Source organism: Mugil cephalus, chromosome 1, assembly GCF_022458985.1.
Source record: "Mugil cephalus isolate CIBA_MC_2020 chromosome 1, CIBA_Mcephalus_1.1, whole genome shotgun sequence".
Taxonomy (NCBI): domain Eukaryota; kingdom Metazoa; phylum Chordata; class Actinopteri; order Mugiliformes; family Mugilidae; genus Mugil; species Mugil cephalus.
Window position 1 is genome coordinate 29,783,520 of NC_061770.1, and position 17,941 is coordinate 29,801,460.

Genomic DNA, 17,941 nt, shown 5'->3' on the forward strand with positions numbered 1-17,941 from the left:
TCCTTAAGATGTAAGAGCAGTAGGTGCTACGAGTGTCCTGAACACTACAGCTTCTCCGCAAAATAGATGAATCAAGAAAGACTTTTGACACTGGTGTAACCAAAAATGACAAAACCGAAGAAGCGCAAGAAAGCAAGTGTCTCACAGCAGTGAGAAAAGAAACATCACAAAGATAATGAAATGGCGGCTAGTCTAGTAGCTCTACAACAAAACACAGGAAGATGCCACAATAGCCAGTTCAGAAGTTCTAAACGCATCGTCGCCCAACATGGGAAAAAATTCTTAAATGGAATTACTCACTAATCGGCGGTTTTTACTCGTGCTTTAAGTTGATTCAGAGGCAACAACGATGGTGCAGAGACTAATGCCATAACTGACCCGCACCTTCTTACAAATGTAACTACACACTGTGGCGACACAGAGCACAATTGGTGTCATTGGTCCTCTTCCGGCTAATTCTCCATCTCTGCAATTTTCAAATTGATTGTTTTGGATCAACAAAGATGGAACACATCAGAGATTTTAACTGATGAGGCCCAGGGAAACACACATTTGTCTCAAATTTCGGCAAAACTTTCAATTGCTGTTGTTGAAAGTGAAGCAGGAAGTAGAAACAAAAATGAACCCGACTGGCAAAAAAGAAATAGCGCCGACTAGTGTGTTTACAGAGCGAGTCAGCCAACCTTTCTTCCGCCCGCCCTGCCAAACAGTTATTCAGTGTTCCCACTCATTCATAAATGCACAGGATAAGATGTTACAATCCCTTATGCCATGATCTGAGGCAAAACACATTTAGGAGCTCAGTCCAACTGGAAAGTCAACCAACAAGAAGACACCAGCTAATTATCTTAGCCAACAGAAGGTTATTAGTGATGGGACACTGAATAAAACAAAGAATTAAAAAGAAATTCCACAATATTGGGGTGTTAATAAATCCAACTACCCACCTCCATCCAGGGCCGTGGATGACTGCGGATAACCTCCTCTTTATCCTGGATATGTCCTGTTTTTGAGTGAATTTGAATTTGTGTTGCGTGTGTCCCCCACCTAAACGGTCCTCTTTTTCGCATCCCACTCATCATCCAGAATAAGAAACATTTTCAAGTTACTGTTAAAAGTTAAACCCCTTTAATGGAGAGTTGTGATGCTGGCTGTTTATCATAAAGCATCAAATACTTCACCTGAGAGAGTGGCCCAACCCTTCGCCCTCAGTGGAAAAGGTTTGGATGCTCCTGGACTAGAATATTAATTCAATTTTTTTTGCCATGGCTGGTTTCTAGTTTTCGTACTTTTATTTCTTTAAAAATGTGTTCATATCGATCGAAGAGTTTGAGAGGGAAGCCCGTTCAGAATTTCTACCCGGGGGAAATTTAGCGACGCACCAGAACCCGGAAGTTCTCCCCCGGAAGTAAACAATCCACTCGTAGATTTCCATTTAATGTTAAAGTGGTGGTTTTACGGTGATGGGTGACAACGCAGCGGAGGGTTTGGGTGAGATGTCGAAAGCCGAGGTCCTGCGGGGATTCGTCACCGAAAGACTCGCCGCTGCCTCCCGGGAAATCCTGGCGGTCGTGGACACGATCGTGGCCGCGTACGAGGAGGAGGCTTCGGGCTACAAGGAGACGATCGACCGGCAGGGGAGACAGCTGGAGCTCCTGCAGCCTGGTTGGTTCAACATCTAAACAATAATAATAATAAATAAAAAAAAAAGATCCAAGCTGCTCCTTCTAGGTTCAGCACTCAGAACTCCTTTAAAAAGCATTGTAATTTAATTATTAGTCATTATTTATTAAAACATCACATGTACTATTTAATGCTGCTGTTTTCTAACTATATCTATATTATATATTCAATATACGTATGCCGAATTTACGTCCACACAACATTGCGCTATAATGGTGTTAAATAATGTTTTTCTCTCATATATGATTTAATTTTAAGCGGGAGAATTCAGAATTGCACATTTTGTTAGTGGAGTTTGCCATTGGTGATGACTAAACACGGCTTTTAAGCTGAAGCTTGACATGCGATGTTTGCCACAGAGCTCCAAGAGGTGGTTAAGCTTCATTAATGTTGCACTTGTGTTACACAAAGTGTTTGAAGTCATCAATCCTTATGCCACCACGAGATGACCCACTACGGGGAAAGACCTCACAGCTGTAAGATCTGTGGGAGGTATTTCCCCGTAGTGGGTCAAACATCCCGGGACCCAGAAACAACACAAGAAGATTAACATAAACAGAGGAAGGTCATACCTCTGCGGCAATTGCTGCAGAATGTTCCTGACAAGCCAGCCAGAGAAGCCATACCGCTGTGACTGGGCTATGTTGCTCTCCACTCGGGAGTCATGCCATTTGTCTGTATGATTTGCAGGACACATGCAGGGCATCTGCTCTTTGAGATAATAATAATAATAATAATAATAATAATAATCAATAATAATTGATTTCTCCAGATGCAAAGTGCAGCAGGAGCCTCAACTCTGATGAAGAAGAGGACTGTGAAGATGAGCAGCCCCAAGAGCATCTGGAGAACCTGGACGTGACTGGTCCATCAAGGTTTCTGTTTGAACAATAAGATATATCATAGATTAATTTAATAAAGCCATGCCTTTTTTTTTTAACTCAAGGCTGTCCTTGAATTTTCCAGGTCTTTCCAACCTCGATGTCGGTACAGGAGGAGAAAGATGACTAGCCGATCTCAGATCAGTGAGACCCAGAAGGGCGTGGAGCTCAGGATCCGCATCCTGGAGGACTCCCAGACCAGTGTGCTCTCCAAACATGGTAATTTGAAATAAATTAGGAAGAAATTGCTGTCCTACTCTCTTTCTGTTTCATTCCTCCGTTGTTGGCTCCAGAAAGTCAAAAAAAAATAGTTGCAGGACAGATTGTACTTCGTCTAGGAACTGTTTTGTATTCGGACACTTGGAGACAGTCCTGCTAGATTCCAGGTGATTCCAGACTTGGTTCTTCCTTAACTGACTAATCGCCCATTATTTCTTCGTCTTTCATCTGTCAGTGCTTAAGAAATGTCCAATCCTGAGGCTGAAGTGTCCCTGTGGTCTTCAGGAGGAAGACTTCGTCGACTTGCTGAGATCCACCTTCCCTCAGCTGTCTGGAGACGAGAAGACATTCGACATCTTAACGGCAGACAAGAGACGGAGATTACAGCTTCTGAAACTAAAGAAACTGACGCCAGAGGAGATCCACAGATACATCAGCTCCTCGACATTTAGGACGTCGACAGTCTGCGTTCGTCTGAAAGTAGTTAACTCACTTTAAGTTTTTAATATTCACCTGTTTATTAGTTTCTGGATGCTGACTGTCTTTATTTTTCAAGACACAAAAGAAAACTCGGGTCACTGTAGAAGAGACTGACAACAACCCAGACATGAAGACAGTTGACGAAGGAGGGCAACAGGCAAGGTAACTCAAAGTAAAACATTGTTGTTTTACCCACAGTAGGACAATAACAGATGGACCTTAAAAGCATCATGAAGGTGTTCCCTGATTAACCTTTTCTTCTTTCCCCAGCAGCCCTGTTCAGGAGGACAAAGGCAGCAGAGTCCACACTGTGTCCAACAGCTCAGTGTCACCTCAGCAGGATGTGGGAACAGAGGAAGTCAATGATGAAGAACCAGCTGCAGCGTTTGTGTTGAGCTCTGCAGCTGAACTTAAGGAAGACGACAGCAACGACAACCAGAAACCAGACAGGAGCGGTGAAGAACAGAAGAAAAGTCATTCTAAACCAAAGATGATGAAAAAACTGAAGGCGAGACGCTCTGATGTCATTGAGGAAAGCGTCCATTCATTTTCATGTAGAGTCTGTGGAGCGCTGCACACATCAGAGGTCATGCTTGTCAAACATACCTGGAGTCATGCGGATGATCCAGGAAGCGTTTGTGGAGTTTGTGGAGAGTCCTCAGAGTCAATGGAGGAGCTGAAGGATCACCTTCAAAGTCGACACAAAACTGATGACTGCCACGTTTGTGGACAATCTTTCGTCAGTGTTCACAGCCTCAATGAGCATGTGGCAGCCCACCTAGGAGAGAAACCATACAAATGTAATGTTTGCCACAGATCATTTGCGTTGGAGGCGTCCCTGAAGGATCATCGGAAGCTCCACGAGGTGGGTAAGCCTCATAAATGTTACACTTGTCACAAAGTGTTTGAACTCAAGGAGCAGTTAAAAGTTCACCGTAACGTTCATTCTAAAAGGAAGTCGCATCTCTGTGGCGTGTGTGGGAAATCCCTCAGTGACTACCGATCCTTATGCCGCCACAAGATGACCCACTCTGGGGAAAGGCCTCACAGCTGTAAGATCTGTGGGAGGTCTTTCAAACTTCCTGGGACTCTGAAACAACATGAGAAGATTCACACAAACAGAGAAAGGTCATATCTCTGCGACGTTTGTTGTAAGATGTTCCTGACAAGCCAGCAGCTGCAGATTCACATGAGAAGGCACACCAATGAGAAGCCATACCACTGTGGTGAATGTGGCAGAGGTTTCTCCACCAAGGGACCTTTGACCGTTCACATGCGGGTCCACACTGGGGAAGCACCATACCGCTGCCCCGACTGTGGCTGGGCCTTCAAACGCAAAACGAACCTGGATGGCCACGTTGCTCTCCACTCAGGGCTGAAACCGTTTGTGTGCGGAATTTGTGGAAAAGCGTGCGCCCGTAAAACATACTTGACCGTTCACATGAGAACCCACAATGGAGAGAGACCATACAAGTGTACACAATGTGACAAAGCCTTTACTCAGAGCCACTCTCTGAAAACACACATGAAGAGCCACCAGGGAGTACAATCATCTTAACACTCAAAATGGACTCTGTGTTCTTGTCTGTGTTTAGTGATAGTTCATATGGAAGGAATGTCTCCAATAAAAAAACTTTGGTCAATTTCTGTCACATTCAATGATCTCATTATGGGTAAATTGAGGACTTGATATCCTCCAATCCCTGTTGCCATCCTTCTGTAAAGTCTATGGTTGAGCCCCCCTATAAACTTTAAAATGTCACCCTCGTGGTGGGATTAGAAGATGGGTTCACCAAAGTCATTGAAAGGTAATTTCTGCAACCATGGCTGTCCTAATAAAGCCCGTCTATGGTTGAGGATTAAATAAGATGGAACTACAGTGATGAACTTCCTACAGGCATTTATAGGTACCATTGGAGCAACACTGCTGTTCTCCCTGAAGTCTAATTTATGATTGTGTCCATATGGGTCTGCATGACCTAAATACCGTCAACCTCCCACTCATTTTTGTGGTCTATTCTCGCCTATTTTTGTGGACAAGAATTTGAGCCCATACAGAAAACATGCTAAACATCTCCAGATAAGAACTACCATCAGTGGTGCAACCAGTATAAATATTTATCGAAAACCTGGACTTGTTCTTGTGTGACACAGGAGGAACCAGGAACCAGACTAAGAAGATTAAGTCAATTTAATGAAAAAACTCCAAGTGTGAAAAACAAAAAAACAAGTAAAAAAAAAAAGGCCACAAAGGAAGCACTGAGATCTTCACAGGAACAAGGAAACAAGAACACAAACAAGGTAACTAACAAAATAAAACAGGAAGTACCAATAAACAAACATAGGATTTTGTAAATCTTAAAGAAATTTATGTTCCTCTCTGCCACACAATATTTCAAGGAGCTGAGCTTCCACCTGGTCCTGGATGCTTGAGAACCAAGAGAAGAGGTGCTGCAAAAAGAGACGATGGTTAAGTAAAAATTCCATACACAGAAGTACAAGATGGAACTGTGCCTGGGGCTGGACAAATACAATAAAGCTACCCATCCACTGCACAACTTGCATCAGAATGGACTGAGTGGAGAAGAGCTGTGGTTAATGTCAGAAGTGATGCTCTGTGGTGACAGCACTGACGCCATCATAGTCATCATCCCGTCTATGCACATCCTGGGTGGGCGGGGTCATCAACATGGAGACTTGGAGGTCTTTCACTGAAGTCAGAGCAGATGAAAAAGGAAATGTAGAGAATCAATCAAGGGTTGAGTAACCTGTCATTGACTGATTGATTGGTGAGTGAATGTTACCTGTTGGTCTGTGTCGACATAAAGACACCATGAGGAGAGTGGAGATGAAGTATGGACAGAACACCACCAGGTGGTAGGCCACTTTGTGGACAAGGTTGGCTGAGCATGATGGTGGAGGGGCGTGGCCTCAGTAGTGGCGGGTGGAGCTGTGGTTGTAGGTTTCTCTGTAGAGAGAATCTCACCTGGTCAGATGAATATGTGAATGAAATAAGAGTTGAAATCAAAGTGAAGCTCCTCACCTGTGACAGTGATCCAGCTGGATGGAGACTCTCCATGACTGATGATGTAACACTTGTACAGGCCTTCATCAGACCTGGTAACATGGTGGATACTCATGTGACCTGTAGACTCAGTCCTGATCAAGGAGCCATCTTTATAGAAAATAGCTGAGAGGTTGGAGGGAGTGGTCTTTGTTTTACAGAGCAGAGTGACGTCATCTTCCTCCATCACAGGGAGGACAGGACTCTGCAGGATCACTGGCCCACCTCAACACAGAGACAAACTACAGCATTTCATCCATTTCCACACAGCTTCATCAATACTAACTCCACAGTATGAGCTTACCAGAGACAGTGAGGTTGATGCTGTTACTGGTTGCTCCCTCTCTGGACTCACACCAGTAAACTCCACTGTCCCATGGGAGGATGTAGCTGATGTCACATGAAGAACCAGCTGGTTTTCCCCACCCAGCTCCACACTGAGTCCTCTGTCCTGTGGTGGCGTTTCTCCTCAGAGTCCATCCAGCAGAGCTGTCGTCCTCCTCACAGCTCAGAGACACAAAGTCTCCTCTAAAGACCTGAGAGCTGCTGGGACTCACAGTCAGACGAGCTGGGAGAGTTCAGATGAAACAACATTGATCCTTTACATTTCTGTTACACAACAGCTACAATCTAGATTGGAGACACAGCAACTCAGACAACACATTGTTGAACATCATGACAGTTTAACAACGACTGAGTGAACAGGAAGCTCAGCTTTCTATGTCTTTATGGCTCAGAGGAAGTTCTGGCTTCAACTGGCTCCAACTAGCATCAACACAGACTGAATGTCCACATAAAAAGTGGTGAAGTGTCCTTTTAAGGCAGCTGGTCACTGGTCACACTCTCACACAGTAAAGACACAGAGTTTTGATGGCGTTTCTTGGACAGACTCAGTGAGTATTAGACTGTAACAGAGGAAGTTGACTAACCTTGGTTTGTGGTGCAGCACAGCAGAGAGCCCAGAACTAAAGAGAAACCACACTTTGAGCTTTAATGACTGTTGTGCTGTGGGAAGCAGCAGTGATCATCTCTGGACAGATGTTCCCTCCATTCTGCAGCTGACTGAAATGAGACCAGCAGCAGTTTGACAGAAACTAAAAGCCTCTTCCTTCCGGTTCGCTTGAAATTAGAACAGACAATAAAAGCACTACAGATGAAACCACACAATCACCCTAGAATAAAACACGAAGAGAAAAGATCTTTGAGTATGCTAGATCTGCTAGATCTCGATCTATTTCATATGGAGACGATTTGTTCATATGTGACGCTACAGCCCTGATGAGTTCAGGAAGTTTTCCACTTTTAATATTTCTCTGCACTGACAGAAATAAATAAATCATCTAAACCTGCTTAGATGACCTAAATTATACATTTTCTCCAGCACCAGAATGATCCAATGGTTTATAAAGCTCTCAATTCTCCCAACTCTTGTTTTGTTGCTTGTGTTGTAGCTTTAACAAGTCCAAAGCGTTGGACAGAATATACAAATATTTGTTTTGCAATAAGACGTAAGTCAATTTAGTGTAAAAACTTACAACAAGAACAGATGGTGCTGCAAAACCAAGGAAGAATAAACCAAGTGCAATAAAAAGTAACTTATCGAGGGGTCAAAAGACACAAGTTGCCAGAGAGATCAAATTAGGCAAAGCATCTCTCAAAACACACAAAGTATTATAAAATCAGATTTAAGTGCATAGAAATGAGTACACTAAATGGAGCCATTTTATATAAAATATGTGTTTTGAGTCTGGATTTGAAATGTATCAAAGAATCTCGAGTGTCAGGTGGGAGAATGATCCAAAGACATGGAGCTGAGCTACTGACAGCTCTAGAAACCATGGAGGTCAGTCAGGCAGGTGGTGCAATAAGTTGGGTGGCTGAGGAGGATCTCAGAGTATGGTAATCAATGCAGGATTTTATTGGAAGCCCGTGGAGCTGCTGCGGAATGGGGGGCAAGACTTCCTCGACCTGCTGAGATCCACCTTCCCTCAGCTGTCTGGAGGCAAGAAGCTGTTCGACATCTTGATGACAGACAAGAGACGGAGATTACAGCCTCTGAAACTAAAGCCACTGACGCCAGAGGAGATCCACAGAAACATCAGCTGCTCAGGATTTGGGAAGTCGACAGTCTGCATTCATCTGAAAGTAGTTAACTCACTTTAAGTTTTTAATATTTACTGGTTCATTAGTTTTTGAATGCCAATTGTCTTTATTTTTCCAGATTTAAAACAAAACTCTGGCCATTGAAGAAGAGATTGACAACAACTCAGACATGAAGACGGGCAGGCAACAGGCAAGGTAACTCAAAGTAAAGCATTATTGTGTTACCCACAGTAGCACAATAACAGATGGACGTTAAAGGCATCATGAAGGTGTTCCATGATTAACCTTTTCTTCTGGTTTCCCCAGCAGCCCTGTTCAGGAGGTCAAAGGCAGCAGAGTCGGCGATGTGTCCAACATCTCAACGTCACCTCCATCACAACCAAGGTGCATCATATCTACAATCTTTAACTTGTCTGTGAAGGTTCTCAGTCATCCAGGTCATGGTAATCCAAAAGGCATTGAATAAAGGCAACTGGACTTGTTGAATTTCTTGAGGACGTTTCACCACTCATCTGAGTAGCTTCTTCAGTTCTGATAAACTAGTGGGAAATTGAGACTTAAATAGGAAAAAACTCCGTGGGTACACCCACCAGAAACATGCTTAACCAGAAACTGGGGTCACTAATTTCATTAAATTTTTTTCTAATTTGATTAAATTTTTAATGGCTGATACTTACCTGTTGTTCAGAGGGGGAACTGTGTGTCTGGAGTACTTACCCTATGAATAGAGCTCTAATGAAGCTATTGTTAGTGGGAGCCTCCAGCCTCAAAATGTTAATGTTATTAAAACCTCTTGGGAACAGAAGTCAAAATCGAAATTGTAAATAGATGGTAAATTAAATCTCAGTCACCTCCTCTGTTTAGAGAAGGTTTCTCTACTTTGACATAGATGGCTTCCTTTACTCCTCTCTCAAACCATCTGTCCTCTCTGACCAGGACTTAGACGTTGGTATCTTCAAAGGAGTGTCCTTTGTCCTTCAGGTGGAGGTGGACTGCTGAGTCGTTTCTTGATGAGCTGGCTCTCCTGTGTTGGGCCATGCGTTTGTGGATGGGTTGTTTTGTTTCCCCAATGTACAAGTCTGTACATTCCTCACTGCACTGAACAGCAACACTACATTGCTCTGTTTCTGTCAAGATGTTTTGTCTTTGGGGTGGACCAGTTTCTGTCTTAGTGTGTTGCCAGGTCTGAAATAAACTGTCGAGTCTGTCGATGGCCTTCTCCTTTTCCAGCTGTTGTAGGTAGTTTATTATTCTGGTTAACTTAACACTCAAAATGGACTCAGTGTTCTTGTCTTGTCTGTGTTTAATGATTGTTCATATGGAAGGAATGTCTCCAATAACAAACTTTGGTCAATTTGTGTCGCATTCAATGATCTCACTTTGGGTAAACTGAGGACTTGATACCACTCCTTCAATTCCAGTCACGCTCCGAATATGTTTGTAAAGCCTGTTGCCATCTTTCTATAAAATCTACAGTTGAGCCTCCCTATAAACTTTAAAATGTCACCCTCGTGGTTTGATTAGAAGATGGGTTCAAAGTCATTGAAAGGTAATTTCTGCAAACATGGATGGCCGTCCTAAAATAAAGCCCTTCTATTTATGGTTGAGGATCAAACAAGATGGACTGCAGTGGTGAACTTCCTACAGACATTTGTAGGTACCATTGGAGCCACACTGCTGACGTCCCTGAAGTCTAATTTAGGATTGTGTCAACGTGGGTCTGCATGACCTAAATACTGTCAACCTCCCTCTCATTTTTGTGGTCTATTCTCACCTATTTTTGTGGACTAGAATTTGAGAGCATACAGAAAACGTGCTAAACATCTCCAGATAAGAACTGCCATCAGTTTACATGAACCTAGTCGTATTAGTCAGTGGTGCAACCAGTATAAATATTTATCAAAAACCTGGACTTTGTGTGACACAGGAGGAACCAGGAACGAGAATAAAATAAAGTCAATTTAATGGATGAACTAAAACAGAATGTGCAAACAAAACTAAAGGTATTTAAAAAAAAAAAAAAGGGGGGAGGGGGGGTCACAAAGGGAACACTAAAACCTTCAAGGAAAAATATTGAGGCAATGAGGAAACAGGACATGTGGTAACGAAGGTGGTCCAAACAATCATGGAAACAAAAACACACACAAGGCAAAGACCAACTAAAGAAACAGGAAGTACCAATAACAGCATTTTCTAAACATTAAAGAATTAATGTTGCTCTCTGCCAGCACTAAATATTTCAAAGAGCTTTGCTTCCACCATCCCCCCCGGTCCTGGATGCTTGAGAACCAAGAGAAAAGAAATGCTGCAAAAAGAGACGATGGTTAAGTAAAAATTCCATACACAGAAGTACAAGATGGAACTGTGCCTGGGGCTGGGCAAATACAATAAAGCCACCCATCCACTGCACAACTTGCATCAGAACGGACTGAGTGGAGAAGAGCTGTGGTTAATGTCAGAAGTGATGCTCTGTGGTAACAGCACTGACGCCATCATAGTCATCATCCCGTCTATGCAAATCCTGGGTGGGCGGGGTCATCAACATGGAGACTTGGAGTTCTTTCACTGAAGTCAGAGCAGATGAAAAAGGAAATGTAGAGAATCAATCAAGGGTTGAGTAACCTGTCATTGACTGATTGATTGGTGAGTGAATGTTACCTGTTGGTCTGTGTCGACATAAAGACACCATGAGGAGAGTGGAGATGAAGTATGGGCAGAACACCAGGAGGTGGTAGGCCACTTTGTGGATGAGGTTGACTAAGAATGGTGGAGGGGGCGTGGCCTCAGTAGTGGCGGGTGGAGCTGTGTTTGTAAGTGGAGTCGTAGATGTGGGCGGAGCTGTGGTTGTAGGTTTCTCTGGAGAGAGAATCTGACCTGGTCAGATGAACATGTGGATGAAATAAGAGTTGAAATCAAAGTGAAGCTCCTCACCTGTGACAGTGATCCAGCTGGATGGAGACTCTCCATGACTGATGATGTAACACTTGTAGAGGCCTTCATCAGACCTGGTAACATGGTGGATGGTCATGTGATCTGTAGACTCAGTCCTGATCAAGGAGCCATCTTTATAGAAAGTAGCTGAGAGGTTGGAGGGAGTGGTCTTTGTTTTACAGAGCAGAGTGACGTCATCTCCCTCCATCAAAGGGAGGACAGGACTCTGCAGGATCACTGGTCCACCTCAACACAGTGACAAACTACAGCATTTCATCCATTTCCACACAGCTTCATCAATACTAACTCCACAGTCTGAGCTTACCAGAGACAGTGAGGTTGATGCTGTTACTAGTTGCTCCCTCTCTGGACTCACACCAGTAAACTCCACTGTCCCATGGGAGGATGTAGCTGATGTCACAGGAAGAACCAGCTGGTTTTCCCCACCCAGCTCCACACTGAGTCCTCTGTCCTGTGGTGGCGTTTCTCCTCAGAGTCAATCCAGCAGAGCTGTCGTCCTCCTCACAGCTCAGAGACACAATGTCTCCTCTAAAGACCTGAGAGCTGCTGGGACTCACAGTCAGACGAGCTGGGAGAGTTCAGATGAAACAACATTGATCCTTTACATTTCTGTTACACAACAGCTACAATCTAGATTGGAGACACAGCAACTCAGACAACACATTGTTGAACATCATGACAGTTTAACAACGACTGAGTGAACAGGAAGCTCAGCTTTCTATGTCTTTATGGCTCAGAGGAAGTTCTGGCTTCAACTGGCTCCAACTAGCATCAACACAGACTGAATGTCCACATAAAAAGTGGTGAAGTGTCCCTTTAAGGCAGCTTGTCATTGGACTCACTCTCACACAGTAAAGACACACAGAGTTTTGATGGCGTTTCTTGGACAGACTGTAACAGAGGAAGTTGACTAACCTTGGTTTGTTGTGCAGCACAACAGAGAGCCCAGAACTAAAGAGAAACCACACTTTGAGCTTTAATGACTGTTGTGCTGTGGGAAGCAGCAGTGATCATCTCTCAACGTTTAGACACCAACACACATCCAGCAGATCAGACTCACCCAGCAGCCTCTGGACAGATGTTCCCTCCATTCTGCAGCTGACTGAAATGAGACCAGCAGCACTTTGACTGACACTAAAAACCTCTTCTTTCCGGTTCACTTGAAATTAGAACAGACAATAAAAGCACTACAGATGAAACCACACAATCACCCTAGAATAAAACACTAAGAGAAAAGATCTTTTAGTATATTAGAACTGTATTAGCTTGTTACAGATACATTTTTTTGCATGGAGACTATCAATTTATTTACACAGCACAGTAAGTGAAAAAAAAAAAAAAAAAAAAAAACTAACAAAACAAGAACGAAACAGCAACCAACAACCAAACCAGCAATAAAGCAAAAAATAAGAACACTTAAAGGCTAAGGTAAAAAAGTAAGTTTTGAGCCTGGATTTAAAAGACTCAACCATGTTTCTACTAAAAATAAGAAATCCAGGTGGGAGGATAAGATGAGGTCATCCAGAATGAAGGTCTTGTTTGAGAGAGACCTCACATTTAGGAGGGCCAGGTTACACAAGAAGGGGGGGGGGGGGGGGCAGGAACACTGACTGTTATGTGGGAGAGGTTGTTATTATTTACAGCTTTGACATGAGTGCAGAGGGGTCCAACTGTCACAATGGTCTCAATGGGGAGACCAGTGGTAGGGGGGTGTAATGACACCTGGAGTCTGAAGGGGGAGGTAGCAAAAGGAGTGGTATTCTGAGAGGGCATAATGTCTTGACAAATGAAGATTTGTTTGATTAAAAAAAAAAAAAAAAAAGTGTCAAGAACAGGAATAGAGCAAGGTGGAGTCGCAAGCCTGATCTGCTTGTTTTGGGCGTAGGGGAGGAAGCGCAATCAGATTGGCAGGTGTGTGTAAATAGTCACTTGCGGGTGTAACGCACAGCGTGATGCAGGTTGGCAGCGAGCATGCGGTTTCCCAGTGTATTTAGATGAAGACCATCTCTTGCATACAAGTTGTGGATGTAGGTGATTTTGTGCAGACTGGAGCCAGGTGTGAAGAAAGAATCTTGCTGAAACACCACATCGCGACCCAGTGCAGGTATTGGACCAGAAATAAAAGGAGTTTTTCCACGTCTGTTGAGGACATTGACGAGGCAGATGAAGTCTGATTTCATCAGTTCTAACTGTTGTTGAGGTGGGGGGGGGGGGGGGGGGGGGGGGGGGGGGGGGGGGGGGGGGGGGGGCGCGTCCAGCAGCGACATCTGGGCCGCCGTCAGCCAGAGGTGGCAGTAGGCCACGGGACAGAAGTGGCAGCAGCTGGGTGAGTGGACAATGAGGGGGACTTCATTGGTGAGGACTGGGTGGATGAAGCCCGGTGGACAGAAGACTTCCGTAGTGCCAGTGTGAAGCATGGTATGGAGTGGCGAAGCCTGCCGTGGGCAGATGGGGGACTATAGATGAGGCGAACAAAAATATTTAATAATGAACAAAAGGCGCTGCAAGCAAGGCAGGTAAAAGCCAAAAGAAATTGTCAACATGGCATCTTGACATGGAACAAGACGTGGAATCATGGAGCATGGCACGATGACATTAACGACACAACAAGGAACAAAGGAAAGGGCAGGGCTATATATACACATGAGGGATGACAAGACATAAGTGAGATGCATGAGGACAATCAACATAGGTGAAACCAATGAACAATCAAGGGACAAGGAGGCACAAGACAGGAAGTCAAAGGCAGGCACTCCAAACCCGGAGCCCACAGCTTGATATGGTGGTATCAGGTGATCAACAGAAGTGACAGCAAGCAGCAAAACACCAACAGGTGCCTGAACACAGGTGTTCAGACACGAGTACACAGTCTGTGATCCTTGTGTTCATATGTGGCACTACAGCCCCGATGAGCTCAGGACATTTTCCACTTTTAATGTTTCTCTGCACTGACAGAAATAAATAAATCATCTATACCTGCTTAGATGACCTAAATTATACATTTTCTCCAGCACCAGATTGATTGATTTATAAACCAGTGGGTGTGATGAGTACAGTTATCGATGTTTAGTTATTGCTGTCCATTTGTGAGAAGTTGCAAGAAAACCAGGATTTAATTTCTGTCAGACAGGCAAAAAAGACAGAGGATGTTGTTGCTGAGATTCAGTTGGTTGTTGTGTAAGCTGGATCTGACTGCAGAGATGTGATTACCTGCTGTCTGACTACATCATCCATAATCTCCGACAGTTTAAATGAACTCTGCAGTCACGAAACAGTCCCAGTTTGTACAAGAGAACCTCACATTTGCATTTAGCACCCAGTGACTGTCATTTATTTTCTAATTTGAATGAACTATAGCTCTCATATGTGACCTGACTTTAGAAAACACACCAATCCTATCGCTGTAAGTTAGCTACTGGACACTGAACTGCCCCCAGGATAAATAAAGTATCTATCTATGATCATAAAGATAAAACTCTCAAAAAATGGTTGATTCGGAACGATTGATCTGGATTACAGGGATGTTCTGTACTATTTTCTTGTTTGACTTTTCCTTAAAATCAACAAATCACAGCAACTCCTCCAGGTCCTGAAGCAGCAAAATAGCCCCAGAACATCACACTACCACCACCAGGTTTTACTGTTGGTATGATTTTTTTCTGAAATGAGGTGTTACTTTTACTCCAGATGTAATGGGGCTCACATCTTCCAACTAGTTCAACTTTTGTCTGGTCAGTTCACAGAGTCTTGGGGATCATCAAGGTGGTTTCTGGCAAAACTGAGACAACCTTATATGTTTTTTTTTTTTTTTACTCAGCAGGTGTTTGACTTGATTCTGTCATGCAGGTCATTTTACCCAGTCTCGTTCTTATGGTGGAGTCATGAACACTGCTCTTGGAGTATGGACCCCGATGTTTAAATGTGAAATACATGTTTTAATGTCAATTAATTTCTGTAGAGAATCCTGTACATGCCAAAGTGCCTTTAGAAGAAACAATAAAGCCAAAGTTACTTAAAGTGACATGCAGGACCTTTGTTTTTATTTGGGTCAAAGGGAAAGAATGAAGAAAATAAAAATAGAAAGTTCTGAAAATATTTTTTTTTCAGATAGAATATCAAGTCATCTACATAAAAAGAGATATTGAGAACATGAATGACTAAATCTTGCAAATAAAATTACCAAAACAAATTAAACATAAAATCTCCATATATACCACATTATTAGTGAACCTTTAAATACCTCAGAAAATTTTCTTTTTTACGTCCTCTGTGCCTCTGAACTCCAACTGCGCTTCGCAGGTATCCGATCCACATATATCTAAATACCGATTTATGAGTCAGGTGTGTGTGATATATACATTATATATATCTTTCTATTAGTGCATGATTTAAAAGGCAAATTTATTTTTTTGCATTGTTGTGCCACAGTGAGGTTGGATGTCAGGGGAGCGACTCTATTTGGTTAACATGATAATCATCTCTGCTACTAAGAGAACACACAAAAAAATGATCACACCATTTAAACAGAAATGCATCACACCATCTGTATACTATAATACGTATTGGTCTACAACTTTACACATTTTATACATCTTTAACTCTCTTTAACAAGAAATTTAATTTCTGATATTTGAATAAGTCTCATGTAACGAGGAATCCTCAATAAATAAATAAATACAGCAATCATATGGTTTCCCCATGTTTCTTTAATTCAGTCCATTAGGAAGAACATTTGAAAGGATTCAAATGACTCATGTTAAAGAAACGTATATTCAACTCAAATCCTCGGCACACCTGTCAGCCTATTTCCATCTCGATTGCCCCACAAGAGGAAAGTATTAGGTTGTCCTAAGATTGTATAAAGCTCAATATTTAATTACACATACACACGCTTACACATTTAGCTGACCATTTACAGTGAAAAGATGCATTTCTGTTAATAGCTGATTGGTTCTCTGCTTGCTTGTATTGCCATGAAATGTTGAACAGAAATTAGTTTTATTAGCCAGGATCCGCAGATTTTTATGAAATGTGGCCTTTCCTACCAATGAAGCCTCAATTCATATTCTAATGTCTAATAATGGTAGAGGACAAACATGAAGCTAAGCCTCCAAAGACATGCTCGTTGGGCTAATTGGTTCATGCATTTAGAGGTGCGGACCACTAAAGTGATCTTACAAACTTTTAATGAAATCACTATAAAAATGGCTTTGATCCATGCCCAAGATGGATTTGGTGGTAGGAACTATAGTGCTGGATGGTCTTTCCTTGAGTTTGAACTGCATGAGTCATACCCATTGGTCAAGATTAGTTTCTCATGGCCAATGTTTTTTTCTCAACAAATGTCAATTTCTTTGACATTCATAGTTTCTTCTTGATACATTTCTAGTCAAGAATTTTAACCCGTTTAGGGAGGAAAGCGTAATTAAAAACCTCATCAGCTGACTAACAATAATAGTCAAAAGAGGCCCTGGCTCAATGCTATGACTTGCTTCATATATTTAGATTTTAGAGTTTGTTCTGTTTCAACTATTTCTTGAATATCTACAATTGCAGCTGAGTTTCTTTTTTCGGTGTAGGAAAAGCAGAGGTAATGCCAAACTCCTGGGCAGACTGAACCAGATTCCGGATATCACCACCACACACCTGTCACTGTGGCTTAGCTGTGGCGCCAGGCTTAGAATAATGCAAACGGCAAACCCAACGAAAAACATCCACAGCACTCCCGTTATGGCCATGACAGTGTGGAAGGCCTTTTGCTTTAACCGGCGCCCCGGCCCTGGATGAAACAGAACACAGAGAACGGAGATGCTACAGAAAGAGACGACCGCTAAAGAGGGAACTAATAAGCTTATCAGAGGGATGGCGGGTAGTTCAGGGTAGTACGGAACTATTACACTGCTTGATCCGAAGCACACGAGCCCAACACAACCAATGCTGATGTTTCTGATTCTGACTCCTGAATTTCTCAGACCCAGGTAGGTAATGGGGTGAACAACAGCCAGGTAGCGCTCCACACAGATCAGGATTTGAAAGAAAGTCTCTCCAGGGAAAACAGCAGACAAAGTGTGATACCCCACGCTCATCATTTGGGAGATATTGAAATAGGCACCACAGATGAAGAGGGTCCAACTGTTGCACTGATCAGTTCCATGGTAATCGTGTAGTAGGTGAGGATGTCGGTGTGGTTCATTGCCTTGGAAGAGTGCTGCCGTTGCTGGTGACCCAGGTAGAAGACGAGGATGGAGAGAGGGATGAGGAGGAAGAATCTGGTTGCGCTGAAGGCAAAGCCGACGTACGAGGTAAGCCTGAATTCAACGCAGTAGTAGAACATGGTTGAGTCATTAGAAGGTGGAGGGGTGAGACTGGAGGATGAGGAGGAGTTTAGTGACATTATCCAATGATATGGAGGCCTGCAGAGGAGTGGAGGAACAGAAGGGTTCAAGGAAGGTGTAAGGTTGAGGTGTGGAGACATCCAACTAACACAGCATTACAAGTATGTGACTGTATTCAAGGCCCAAAAATATTCTGACGTCTCTTTTGGTAAATGTAAATAAAA

At 43.0% G+C, this 17,941-nt stretch overlaps 2 protein-coding genes across 4 annotated transcripts in view; one reads left to right on the forward strand and one right to left on the reverse strand.

The window, feature by feature from the left end:
• The first annotated feature begins 1,415 nt into the window (after positions 1-1,415).
• Positions 1,416-6,138, forward strand: LOC125008930 (zinc finger protein 835-like). 3 transcript variants are annotated; one of them, XR_007112930.1, is made up of 7 exons: positions 1,416-1,665; positions 2,456-2,558; positions 2,650-2,783; positions 3,019-3,263; positions 3,340-3,425; positions 3,534-5,564; positions 5,664-6,138. XR_007112930.1 is itself a non-coding variant. In XM_047586343.1 (6 exons), the coding sequence occupies exons 1-6, from the start codon at positions 1,464-1,466 to the stop codon at positions 4,819-4,821; spliced, it is 2,058 nt and encodes a 685-aa protein (XP_047442299.1). In that variant the 5' UTR covers positions 1,416-1,463; the 3' UTR covers positions 4,822-6,138. The 3 variants fall into 3 exon arrangements, 2 of the variants coding, with proteins under 2 accessions (XP_047442299.1, XP_047442310.1); XM_047586343.1 differs by having other exon boundaries at positions 3,534-6,138; XM_047586354.1 differs by having other exon boundaries at positions 3,537-6,138.
• Positions 6,139-10,928: 4,790 nt separating this feature from the next.
• LOC125009808 (low affinity immunoglobulin gamma Fc region receptor II-like) overlaps positions 10,929-17,941 on the reverse strand; it is a 22,308-nt gene continuing 15,295 nt past the window's right edge. The window contains exons 4-5 of the mRNA XM_047588013.1: positions 11,362-11,607; positions 10,929-11,286 (exon numbers count right to left, since the gene is read on the reverse strand). Coding sequence (XP_047443969.1) covers positions 11,033-11,286; positions 11,362-11,607 — 500 coding nt within the window. The 3' untranslated portion in view covers positions 10,929-11,032. The remainder of the gene's footprint in view (positions 11,287-11,361; positions 11,608-17,941) is intronic.

Excerpts from the sequence above, each read along its gene's own strand:
- LOC125008930 (XM_047586343.1), top strand. The coding sequence starts at position 1,464 with ATGGGTGACAACGCAGCGGAGGGTTTGGGTGAGATGTCGAAAGCCGAG. Across the intron at positions 3,264-3,339 it reads CAGTCTGCGTTCGTCTGAAA|ACACAAAAGAAAACTCGGGT; the intron begins GTAGTTAACTCA and ends TTATTTTTCAAG. Across the intron at positions 3,426-3,533 it reads GAAGGAGGGCAACAGGCAAG|CAGCCCTGTTCAGGAGGACA; the intron begins GTAACTCAAAGT and ends TTCTTTCCCCAG.